General features: G+C 32.8%; 1 protein-coding gene and 1 long non-coding RNA gene across 2 annotated transcripts; one reads left to right on the top strand and one right to left on the bottom strand.

The window, feature by feature from the left end:
• Window positions 1–565: 565 nt before the first annotated feature.
• LOC104889078 (hypothetical protein) lies at window positions 566–1,328 on the top strand. The gene has a single exon (XM_010674219.4). The coding sequence runs from the start codon at window positions 753–755 to the stop codon at window positions 1,143–1,145; it is 393 nt and encodes a 130-aa protein (XP_010672521.2). The 5' UTR covers window positions 566–752; the 3' UTR covers window positions 1,146–1,328.
• A 1,119-nt stretch (window positions 1,329–2,447) lies between these two features.
• Window positions 2,448–4,184, bottom strand: LOC130590707 (uncharacterized). Its single transcript, XR_008968550.1, has 3 exons — window positions 3,826–4,184; window positions 3,151–3,213; window positions 2,448–2,487 (listed from the first exon to the last, which is right to left on the bottom strand). It is a non-coding gene; the product is annotated as an uncharacterized LOC130590707 (long non-coding RNA).
• Between the last annotated feature and the right edge of the window lie 9,773 nt (window positions 4,185–13,957).

Below are 13,957 nucleotides of genomic sequence, written 5' to 3' on the forward strand. Positions count from 1 at the left end.
ACTCGCAGAGAGAAAAGTTCAACAAGTCTTCTTCAACACATACCCTCTCTAAACATACTAAATTTCAAAGTCCCTACCACTCTATTAGTTTTTATAAAAAAAAAAAAGGAAAAGCAATTACTATTCATCTTTCAACTTTACATGCATAGTGTGCATATAATTATATAAAAGTTAGTACTCGTCTAAGTGAAGGGTCTCCTAATTTTTTTTTCTACGATTTTTTTTCAAAAAAAAAAAACTTATTCAGATTTAATTTCATAAATTTTTATTATATGGTGCAACACAAAGATATCGAAAGATAGAAATCAAAAGGAAAAAAAAAAAAGAGGAAGGTCAACTACCTACTTTAATTTATATACTTTCGCAAACATAGCTTGTATGTAAAACTAGTATTACAATAACGGAGTGAAATATGTTTGCAAAAAGTAGTTGGCTATTTGATGATACAGCCAACAATATTGCAATGTATGATATTATTCCAATCAATTGATGTCTTTGTTGGATGGCAAGACTTTTCAAATTCAAATATATTATTAATAAACTCATCAATAGTGATACCTTAGCATAGCATTCAAGTCAAAAAAACGTCCTTATAATGGAAAACTCACCAAACCCTTCCAACAGGAGCAAACAGATCAATAAGCTAGAAAGCAAATAGACCTCAACCTCCTTAACAATAAAGCATAGTCTCATCATCCAAACACAAAAAGATTCTCATAAAATCAGCCATAAAAACATAGGTGTTTCAAAAGATGGAGGGTTTTATTCCTATGGTCTTTAAGGCCATCAAGAGAAACAAAGTTCGTAGGCAATACAGGTGCCTTTCTGTGGGAGCTACTCAAACTTACAACTTAGCTGATTTCTATGATATTGCTGAACAACATCACAACCAAGATCATGATCATGATCAAAGCAGCGAGTTCTACGCCCCTCGATCGGAGAGACGAGGCGAGTTCGAGGGTAGAAGAAGTGGGCATCGCCGGTTCGGGTCTGCGGGGGAGTATGGGAGCAACGTTGGGTATAACTTCAAGTATGATCATGATGAGGGAAACGGTGTTGGTAGGATTTCTACGTCTCCTTCTAAGCAAATAATCAAGAGATATAGAAGTCATAGGATGTTCTCTTGCATTACAGGTACTATCTAGTTAAGGTGAAACATTTGCGAGTTTAGATAGTAGAAATAGTCAATAGACTGCTCCTTTATGTTTGTCTTGGAAAAAAATCATATGTTATTTGAATTGTGTTATGATTAATTGAATAAGGTTGATTTGTTCTACAATTGTACAAATTTTTCTTAAATATATATATGGTAAAAGGCGTGTTGTACATATCAATTATTAAGTCATGATCATGAATGGATTGGTTGATTGACTGGGAAAATGATTGTAATATACAATAATTCGTTATGGAATAATTAGAGTAATTAGACATGTTTGCTTTGCAATAATTTGAAAGTTTTTTGGCCCCTTGTTTTTCTTGGGGTTGTGTGGTTTGTCGGTGATAAAGATTTCACCTAGATCAACTTTGAGCAGCCATTTCCAACAATCTTACTGTTGTCTTTATAGTGGTGGATTGTTGTTTTTCACAATTTATCTATACATATTATCTTTTGTGATGCGATGCCAAACCTTTCTTTTTTTAAAATGAGCGATTAAGCGGAGTGATGTAAATGTGATTCGATTTCAGGTTTCGAAACCACCCTCACAAAAGTTTACCAACTAAGTTGGGTAACATCCACGCCAAATTCAAGAGGTTCCACGACTTACTAACATTTTTAGATGAGCTCATAGACGTCAATGCGTGGTATTCTGATCCTCTTTTGCCAAAGAATTGGATTAGCACATTGATGCGTAATTACTGTATATGAATAAAAAAAGCTATTTCCCAAACCAAAGAGAGATAAATTAGGTTCTTACGTTTCTAGATGTTTTGGCATGAAAATATTTAAACTATTTGCAATCTTGAATTAGTAATCGATTACATTCTATGTAGATTTTCTTGAAGGCTGTAGCTAGTTAATAGTATTTCGTTGATGTTTATTTTTCTATGTTATACTCAATCCGTTTCAAAATATAAGGCACGCATAATGTTTGAGGTCAAACTTTGACCGTTAATTACTCTCAATTTATGTTGATAGAAAATTTTAAAAAATAATATTATTATAGTATTTTTTGTAACGCCCCGACTCCTAAGCATCGTTAATTCATTAATTAGCTCTTACTTAGCAGCGGAAGACTTAACTTAGTCGGTGCGTTACTGCCGTACTTTCCTTTTGGAAAATACAAGGCAACATAAGTTCGTTAAAGAACGTAACTTTATAAATATTAAACTTAATAACTAACTTAGAAATGCGTAAATAACTAGGTGAAACATATTAAGGTTCATAAACTAATGTTCTCAAGCTTAGAATACATATTAATAAGAGTCTGCATAATTTAAGTAGTAATATTCCTCACTGCTACGCCATTCCGTCATCCCCGTCATTACCTAAAACAGAAAAGCAAAACGTCATGAGCCGAGGCCCAGTAACATACACTCTAAATCGTAAATTCATTTCAATTCATTTTAGTTGCAAACAGGGAGGAGAGAGAATAGAGTAAAAACATTTCATAAACATTTTATGTAAACATAAATTCATTATTATCTTCATATCATAATCATCATCATAATTATCTTATTGGTAACTTGGCGAGTATAACATACAGGGACGTCTCCCATCATCATCATCATAATCATAGGGCAATAGCCACCAGGGACATCATCCCTAACCAGAAGGTGGCATAAAGCCAAGCATAGTGCGGTGCCACCAGGGACAATTGTCCCTAACCAGAAGGTGGCGTTTCCGCCATAGAATAGAACGGTACGTGCACGACCAACATAACATCGTACTGCCAAGAACCATCTTTCACTTTTTTTATCATGTTCCTTTCTTTTTATTTATACATTATACTTCACAATCATCATGAAAATCATATTCTTTAATCTTTCGCAATTCATCATAAATTACGTAACGTCATGAAATATCAGGTTCATAAAAAGATTTCATATCCCGCAATCTATAAAAGCATATATTTAACATAAACATTATATAAAGGTCGGAATAAAACATATATTTAGAAAGGGAATGCGGGTGTTAGCAGTAGACGTTACCTCAAATCCTGCTTAGTAACTTTGATAGTCGGGGGAGGCTTGTAATATCCCTTTTTCCTTAATCTAACCAATAATTTAATACTGTAATATTCCTCATTTGTTATTATTATAGTTATAAGGTTGACTCATTAACCAAATTAATAGTTGGACTATGTATATTCGTTTTGTTTACTAAACTTTATAAGTACCGTCTTATTACTTAAATAATTATTATTATTACGTTAGCTTTTTTTTTTTTTGAAGGGATTATTACATTAGCTTTTATAAAAATAAAACTTGTCATATTTAAATATTAATAAATTAAGGTTAATAATATGAACTTAACAAAATAAAGGATAAGACTACTTAGTATTATATTTGCTAAACTTGTTTCTCCCAAGTTGCCCGTTAATTAAGCTAAGTCATATTACTTAGATTATATTATACTTACATTGTAGTAAACTAGTAACTAGTTGTAATTTTACGAAATGCTTCCAATAATATTAATGGGTAGTCAGTATCAACATTTCATAAACTTACGTGAATTGTTTTTAGTAAAATATGGTTAGGTACATTAGGCCCGAAATCACTAATCAAGTTCAATTATTAAATGAGCCTACATACTATAACTCATACAAAACAGAAGATAAAAAGGAAAGAGAATATAAAGGAAACAGAAGGTATGTTTCCATATACCTTGCGGCAAAAACAAAACAGGGGAAAAGAGGAACAGCTGCGTGTCGCCGGAGAGGGAGGATGCGGCAGTGAGCTTGTTCGTCGGATTCGTCGGATTCGTCGGAGTGAAGATGGAGTTGGTTCCGATGGAGGCGCGTCGGCACAGGTGGGTCGAGAAGAGAGAGAATGGTGCTGCGAGTGGCCGAGTGGGTGTAGCGAGAGAAAGGAAGGGAGTGCGTGGTTAAGTGATGCTGCCACCGTGGTGGCGACGGTGACGCAGGTGGTGGTTAGTGATGTCGTGGTGGTGCACAGGGCGTTTGGTGGATGACGATGTTGTTGTTGGTGGTGTCGTGGCGGTGCTGGGCAGCTTGCCCAAAACAGAGCAGTGGGTTTATTTTGTGGTATTTTTGGTTGACAAAGTTCCGATTTTTTTTTGGTTTTGTTTGTGTTCGCAAATCTTGGAAATCAATCGGTATTTATAGAACTTGTTGGAGGTTACCATTGCTTTGCTGCTCAGTTTATAATTCAAAGCATATGAACTTTGGTCAAGTTATATTAATGAAGGAAGATGGAGAATTCAAAGTTCCAGATTTTTGTGAGATATTGTAGAAAGCTTTATTGACTAATGAAGAAGATTTCTGACATGAGCGTTGTAGTATTGAATTGAAGTGTTTGATTTCATGTGTGAACACTTCAAAATAATTTGCCAGAGAAAGAAAATGGAGGACGGAAGAAGATGGTATAGAGTTCTTAGGCTCATAGGGGCATTTTTGTAAATTTCTATTTTTGCTTAAGTATATACTTGTTCTATTGTTCACTAGTTAGATCAAATAAAGGGAACTTGAAATAGCTTATTATACATTTTAATATCTATAATTCTTGTTTTTGTTAGTTTGAAAAGATTTAATTTATAATTAATCCGATAATTAATATTACTTAAATACGGGATATTACATTTTTTTAAGACGAATCCAACAATATAAATTTTATTTATAGTATTAGAGATATTTGTGGTCGAAGCAAATTTTTGTAAAGCGTGAATGCCTTATATTTTGAAACAGAGAGAGTATTGCCTTAGTCGCGTAATAGTTAATAGATTTCTCATTTTCCCAATACACTTTGTTTGTAACGGTCATATCTTTAATTACATATTGATTAGTAAAATTATAAAAGTTTGGTTTTCCAAATGCACACAATGAAACGAATCAAACAAGACCCCACATGACTATGTTTTATATTTCCTCTTTCAACAAAAAAAATGCAACTAATGGATATTATTTATGAGGTATAAAATGTTTAATTATTGCATCTTTTCTGTTACAGAGGAAGTATATCTTATATATATTGGAAATTTTTCTTTAAGAATTGTTTTAATCCAAAGTAATACCCAAATTAGAAATAGTAAATCAATTAAAAGACGGAGGTAATATTTGACAAGTCACTAATAATTTGAACATATTAAAAATTTGTTCCACTTCTCGTTCAAAGCTTTGCAGCAATTTTAAGGTTTTGTCTTATGGATATTAGCATACCATCTGATTTCCAGTTTGGTAGACTTGAAATTAAATTGTATTCTGATGTCCATTAAGACAAAGCCCTATTCTATCTAAAGACGGAAAATAAGCCATATTAATGACATAGATATTCTGGTGGACTGTTGTAAAGTGTTTAAGAGAAGCAACATAAATACATAATAAGCGACACGATTTGCCTTTCAACTAGTTATTAGGCCCGGGCTACGCCCCGGGTAAGAAAAAAAATTCATTTATTAATATAATACTTTATGATAATAATAATAAATACAACTTAGCCTAGTGGTTAAGACTGTAGTATATGTACTTGAGGTCTTGGGATCAAACCCTATACTATGCAATTTCTAAATTTTTTTATTGTACATATATTACATGAACTAAAACTCCCTAGGGGTAGTATTATAGTGGTCAACACTGCTCTTCAAATGGTATCATGCATACATAATTAATTTTAATGAACATGCAAATTTATTTATTTTTAAGGATGCAAGGGATATGTTTAATAACATCAACTAATATTACAACACATATTTTTAATTTTGTGGAAACATGGATCATTAAGAGATGTTAGATGAGATTGTGATTCTTTGAAAACCCTTACGTAAGGTCAGAGGTTCGAGCCCAGGCTTCAGCATATTTATTTTTAAATAATGACCACTTGACTTTGTTCGTTAACAGACACGTGGCAAAATTCTAGTGGCAGGAGGAGAGTGCCACGTGGCGCATCGACGTTGTTACGCACGCCTTTTAATATATACTAGTTCTTAGGCCCGGGCTATGCCCCGGGTAAGAAAAAATTTCATTTATTAATATAATACTTTATGATAATAACAATAAATACTCCCTCCGTTTCCTAAAGATCTTCCCAGTTACTACAGATACCAAGGAAAATCAAGTTGTGTGGGGCATGGTATGAGTAAAATAGGAGAGGGAAAGGGGTTAAGATAAATAAACAAATAAAAGGAGTTAAAGTAGGAGAGAGAAAGAGAGTAAATTGAATTAATAATGTAATGGTGGACCATATGATAGTGACATGAGAGGGTAAATAGGGAAATTTGTTTTGCCAAATAAGGAATAAAGCAAAAGAGGGAAGATCTTTTGGAAACACCCTTAAACGGAAAAAGGGAAGATCTTTAGGAAACGGAGGGAGTACAACTTAGCCTAGTGGTTAAGAATTTAGTATATGTACTTGAGGTCTCGGGATCAAACCCTATACTATGCAATTTCTAATTTTTTTTTATTGTACATAGATTACATGAACTAAAACTCCCTAGTGGTAGTACTGTAGTGGTCAACAATGCTCTTCAAATGGTATCATGCATACATAATTAATTTTAATGAACATGCAAATTTATTTACTTTAAGGGATATCTTTAATAACATTAACTAATTACAAGACATATTTGTAATTTTGTGGAAACATGGATCACTAAGAGATGTTGGATGAGATGGTGATTCTTTGAAAATCCTTACATAAGGTCAAGGGTTCAAGCCCAGGCTTTAGCATATTTATTTATTTTTTAAAAGTGACTACTTGACTTTATTGGTTAACAGACACGTGGCAAAATTCTGGTGGCAGGAGGAGGGTGCCACGTGACCCTTCGACGTTGTTACGCACGCCTTTTAATATATATGTATAGATAGTGGAGTTGGGTAAGTAGATTCTTGATTTCATCCATAAAGAGAAGTTTTTACATTAGGAACAGGCCAAAAGGTTCCGTGCAAGATGTTAACAGTGATAGGATTATTTTTTTAACAAATACTGAGTTAAGCATAAATACATGATTTAACATTTAGTATTTTTCACTTGTAAGGATCTTTCACTTTTTTTTTCATCTTTAAGGACCTAGAGTTAAATCTCAGGCCACTTAACTCACCTGAGATCAGCGAAAAGTTGAAGTCCTAAAAAAAAAAAAGTTAAGTCCTTCATTGCATTTATTACATCAAAAACTTGGTCCTTCAGTGCATTTTTATAACAAAAAACATAGTTTCTTGTTGTCTAACTGCTACATGGAGATTTTTTTTTTAACACCAATAACATGGAATACTCTCCTCTCATTCATTCTTCGTCATTATTTCGTTCTACAGGATCAATAACAAAAACCATAAAACAAAACAAACAGATATAATGATATCAAGCAAAATACCATCATTGAACTCCAATCACCCAAAAACACACAACACCCTTAGGTAACATATAGTTCAAACGATCCGGAAGCAAACATTTTGACACAAAATGAAACCCCATGTAAGCTAGATTAGTTAAGAGGTAAGACCGTGTACATCTCGACGTCAGGATCCCACCTACATCAAAAATCCTACAGACTTCTTGTTCTTATGCATCATATAAGTAGCATTAAATGTAACCCTTTATTATGATCAAGTGACTTAAGTCCTCAATTACACTTTGACCTTTACAATCACCTTATGAAACTAAAAGTTTATCGCAAATATTAGGAAATTATAAGTACCCACATATCTACCCAAGCAAAAAAAATTAATAATAAGATAAACATGCAGCAGCAAACGACAAAAAACATATTCACCGAAAAAAAAACAGCAATAAACATAAACTATGAGCTGAAAAGTATACCAAAAAAAAAGGGCACTTTATTACTGTGAAACAATTATCAAAGTTAACAAAAAAAATCACAAATGAAGACCCAAATGAATATATCACAAATGGGATTCCTATGATTACCAATTCTAATGAAGTTCAAAATAGCAAAATACAGAAATTTCTAATAAAAAGGAAAAGAAGGATGTGTGAACTTACAGGGTGAAACACTGGAATGAAAAAGGAGGATTTTTTTTAGAATCTTTACCTTCAGGATTTTTTGAGAAATTTCTCGGGTATGAATGACGTTTAGGGAAGGTCCTAAATGACGTTGTATTTATGCTTAACTCACAACTTTTGACAAGATATTCAGAAAAAACCAACACCACGACTAGCACTACAACCCGATACGAGTACCGAGACTATCAATCTGACACCACCACACCACCACAACCAACCTGACACCACAAGCCTACACCTCTCTCATCTTCATCCATCACCGACGATACAACCCTCCCCCTTCACCCACATAGTCCTCGCACTCGTCCCATGCGTCGCCTTCCTCCTTCCCTATTGGACTCCCTGTGCTTCACCCCCGTAAACTCCACCATGAGGCTATCCCTCCTCCTCTCCCAGATCGCCTTGTTTCACCGCCTCCATCGTTCTCAGCAAAAGAATTGTCGAAAAACCCTAACTTATTCAAAAGCCCCAAATAATCCCTAAAATCTAATTTCTTTGTGAGGAAATGTAAGGGGGAGATATAGGTCGCAAGGTGGAGATTGATGGAGGGACATTTGAGCAACACGAAAAATTTGCAAGAAAATGAAAGGGTGGTGGCAGCAGTGGCTGAGGGCAAGTAAAAGGAGGAGAGAGAAAGAAAACCTAACGGCGTTAGAGTTCCATCCATAGTAAGGGTATCTTGAGTCCAAACACAAACCTCAGGGGTATTTGAGGAATTCCCCAAATGTGGAGGGTAATTTATGAATTACGCCAAACCTCAGGGGTACCTAAGAAATTTTCCCATTTTCTAAACATGTCTTAATTTCGTGTATAATAACTGACGTTTTGTTAAATTTCATTGAAATTGAGTGGGTTTTGTTAAATTTTAAGAAATTGATTGGGTTTTGTTAAATTCAAGAAATTGAGTGGGTTAAATTGAAAAACATTCGTGGTTGTATAAGGTTGAAATAAGATGAGAGATGAAGCCAAAAATTTCGTGCTAAATGTGGTGGTGTTGTTTGTTATTTGCAGAGTTTATTTTGGTAATATATATAATACCCATATTCTATAAATTATAGTATAGTTAAAAGTTGATGTTTTTTTTATGTCTTTACCACTTCATTTCGATGAACTTGAATGAAATTTTGTGATTATTAGTTGCAGTGACTCATACTAATATGACTTGTTTTCATTTTAAGGGATTTTTTTTTCAATTTATCTACTAATCAACACAACCATGTGCTAGTTTATCAAATTGAGTGAAACCCCATTTTTTAATTTTTACTCAATACTTTGTGAAATTTTGATAGTTAGTGATTGTTAACATGTTAATAGTTGGGTATTGGGCAAGCCATCATTACTTGGATCTTATTTTGATCCATCGCTACTCACACTTTTGTTGAAATTATCATTGCTTGTGCTGAAATTATATGTCCCAAAAAAGCCACTTCCATCTTGCGAAACCCACACTTTTATTTGGTGGCACATAATTTTGAATGAAAGATTACATAGTTAGTATACTTTATGTAATATTGGTAAATCAGCATATATAATTGACTATGAAATTTCGGATTGCCCATAGGGTTATTCTCGGCAAGAATTTGGGGTATTGTTGTTTTAATAAGGCCATGAAGAGCTGGAAAGTCATGAAGGAATGTAAAAGGAAGAAGAAAACCAAGGTATAGCTATTTTTTAACCATGTTTATGGACATATCGCACCTTGCATTGGTGTTAGAATGTAACTTAAATTTCGTCCCTTCTTCTTAGGCGGAGGAAGTGGATGGTGTAAACTGTAAACTATATAATTGATGTATTGTGTTCCTATAAGAAAATATTGTGTTTATAATCACTAGTATTGTGGTGGGTCCCATCTTAACCATATCTTTGTATTACTATAATTGTGCTCTTGAATGGGTTTGTTATGCCAATAATGTTAGGATTTCTACAAATATTTTGACATTATGTTAAAATGAAGTACCGACTAGTGATTTATGTCGTGATTCTGTTATATTGTTGTTCACCCTTATTATGTTTGGGGTTTCTACAAATATATGTGACATTAATGTATGACATAATAAAGGGCACGATTGAATGTACCGATCAACGAAACGTCTTTTTTTTTTTAGTTTAGGGTAGCTAATTTGTGTTATTCCCTTATAAGGTTAGAGTTTCTACAAATAGGGTAACATTATTGACAAACATAAACGAGGCCTAAATGATCGAACGAGTCACCGACTACTGATTCGTGTCGTGATTCGATTGTTCTTCCTAATTAAGTCTATGTTATTCAATAATACAAATGGTGAAGTGTATTCCCCCCAACCTCCCCAACCAAAAAAAGTCCTCCTTGTACAAGCATGATGTAATTATTAATAGTTTAGGGGATGACATCATATAACATGAAAGATGTATTGTGTTCCCGTAAGAGAATCTTGGGTTTATAATTAGTGATATTGTGTTGGTCAAATCTTAACCATACATTTGTAAATAGCTACAATTGTCTACACAAATGGGTTTATTATGTCAATGATGTTAGGGTTTCTAAAATTATGGTGACATTATTTTAAAACATAAAGAAAGCCTGAATGAGTGAACAAAGTATCAACTATTGCTTCGTGTCGTGATTCGGTTGTAGTGTTGTTCATCCTTCTTAGGTTAAGCGTTTCTACAAATATGAGGACAATTTTTTAAAACTTAAACGATGTCTTAACGATGAATCGACTCACCGACTACTGATCTGTCACGTGATTTAAAACGTTTGTGCATCTAAATCACCAAATAATAATGTTGCGAAACTCAATAAAGGCATGATCAATCAAACGAAGTATCGACTAATGATTTTTGTCCTGATTCGCTTTTGTTGTTGTTCCTTTTTAAGTCTAGGGTCTCTGATAATCAACTAAATATTGTTAAACATAATCAATGGCTAAACGAACGACCTAACTACCAACTAGGGTTTGTAAAAATACGGTGACATTTTTTGTGTTAATAATTAAAGACCTTCAATAATCAATTTAATGTTATAAATTACTAGCCATTGTACATATAAGTCATTAAATAAATATGTTTTTCTTGTTTTAGAAAAATTATGTTTGAAAGTAACCATATTATGTTCCCTTACACAAAAATTATATTTTAAAGTAACCACACTGTGTTTCCAATAATCTGGATTGTGTTTCCCACTACAAGCAAATATAAATGCTCTAAATTGGGCCATATATTATTTGCCCACTCAATATTAAATATTTGTTGTTGTTAGTGTGGTTAAAATTAAATGTATCCCTATTTATGTCAACTTATGGTTTTTATAATCAATTTATGACTTTAATAATCAGTACATTATTAAGAAATACCTAAAATTGTACATTTTAGACATTAAATATTTATGTTTTGTTACAAGGGAGTTATATTTGAAAGTAACCATATTTATGTTATTACAAAAGAATTATATTTCAAAATAACCATATTGTGTTCCCACTAATTGAGATTGTGTTTCACCAATCAATTAAGTGTCATTCAATATTTATATATTGTTATACAAAAATTATGTTTGAAAGTAACCATCTTGTGTGTTGTTACAAAAGAATTATGTTTCAAAACTTATTATATTTTCTTCCCACTTATTGGGATTGTGTTTCACTCTACAAGCAATTTTCACCAATATTCATTAGTGAATTGATCCACTATATCTTAAATATTTGTTGGTGTTATTGTGGTTGAAATAAATTTGCACTAATGTTTGTGTTGTGCAACATAGTACTTTTGATCTGTGGACATTCACCGTTTAACTAACAAAAATGCAACATGTTACTATCATATTATATTGGAAACAAATAGTGCTTTATAGTAAGCATATAGCAAATATGGTGAGATAATTGTAAAACATAAGTAATATTTGAAGGATCGAATTACGGAGTAGGATTTCGTCTCGTTATTTGGTTGAATTGTTGTGCCAAATGGAACGATCGTCTAGGGTTTTAAGGTAAATTTGGTTTCGTCTCATTATTTGGTTTTATCTAGTGCCAAAAATTGCAAAAAATTGTGTTCTGTAACATAGTACTTGTGGTTTCGTCTCGTTATTTGGTTGTATTAAGTTCAGATAAGTTTCAATTAGGTCCAATCGGGTCAATAAGTCCCAATCAGGTTTTAGTAAAAAATAGTATAATCATGCGTAAATAAGGTTAACAATAATAATCATCATAATTATAATACTTTGCAATTCGTCTTTAAATAACTAGAGATAAGATGTTTTCGCTACTAATAGCAATGAAAGATATAAATGTTATTAATTGATTTCCTACTAATGCTTTATGAAATCAACACAAGACTATTAAATATATTAGTAGTGAAAGTTGTGTATAGGCAAGCATATAAATAGTATTTTTTTTTTTGTTAAAATGTTAATCATAAGAGATAATTGTAAAGAATGTAAAACACTTTTACATCTAAATCACCAAATAATAATGTTGTGAAACTTAATAAAGGCCTGAACAATCCAACGAAGTAGCGTCGAATGATTTGTGTTTTGTTTCGCTTTTGTTGATGTTTGTTATTTCTCTAGGAACACTACAAGAGGGGGGGTAAATTGTATGTGTAGAAATAAACGTAACTTTTTGCGGAAATTTAAACTTAAACAAATAAACAAGCTAGAGGAACACAAGGGATTTTTACGAGGAAAAACTTCTTGGGCCCAACAAGAAGAAACAACCTCGACCACTAGGGATTTTAAACTCAACTCTTTCACTAATTAGGCCAAACAACTTTGTTACAACCTAATTATATTCTCGAGCCACACCTTGAGTTCCTAAACTCAAGTTCCTGGGCCACTGTTCCCTTAACAACAGTTACTCTCAACTTCACTCGAAGTTTTCTCACTCTTACTAGCTTTACTCAAAGCTTCTCTCTTACAGAACTTCACTCAAAGTCCCCTTACCCCAAATACCAAAATACAATTGATCGAAATAAGCTTAGTGGAATTAGAGTAAGTAAGCAAAGTACAAATGGCTATTATGAGAGAATGAAGGCACTGACACTTAATTAGTTAAACTCACTTAATTACTTAGTCACACACACTTTGGAACTTACTTAGACTTCAATATTTATAGTGATAGTAACATAGAACGTGGGAATTAAAATCGTGTTCATGATAAGACCATTATCCCATGATGTTCCTTCCATAAAGGAACACGTTCCATAACACATCCCATGATCCCATGATCTTTACTTGGACGTGGACATGTTTTAATTGCTGCTCCTAGAATATAGGAATTACTTGAGCATTATCCGAAAATCAGTTTTAATTTAAAACAGATTTAATATTAAAACTAAAATTAAATCTTTAAGAATATTATCTTTTAAATAAAATCCTTTTTAAAACCGAATAATATTTTCCTTCTCTTTTTCGAAAAACAAAATCTTTTCCTTAAGAAAGATTTTTTCATAAAAACAATTTTTCTCTTAGTAAAAAACAGTTACCTATTATTTAGGCATGATTTACTCAACTTCTATTAGTGAACCGTTATAATGCTTCGAGCCTAAGTCTAGTTCCTTTTATTCATAAGTTCCTTTAACTGATTTGTTTAGTGCCAACTTGTCTGTTCCTTACAAAGGAACAAACTATCATTCTCAAATAAAACTGCCAATGTTCCTTACCAACATTACTTGTTCCTTTACAATGGAACTAGAAAATAAAAACGCCTTGCTTTATTCTTCTTGCTCCAATGCTTCTCCAGTATCAATTAAAGGAGACATCTTCACTTAGTCTTCAAAATCCTCACTTGATTTCTTCCTTGACTTAGTATTCTCTTTGTTCCTTTCAATGATACCTTAAACAATCATACACTTA

This window comes from Beta vulgaris, chromosome 3, assembly GCF_026745355.1.
Source record: "Beta vulgaris subsp. vulgaris cultivar EL10 chromosome 3, EL10.2, whole genome shotgun sequence".
NCBI lineage: Eukaryota > Viridiplantae > Streptophyta > Magnoliopsida > Caryophyllales > Amaranthaceae > Beta > Beta vulgaris.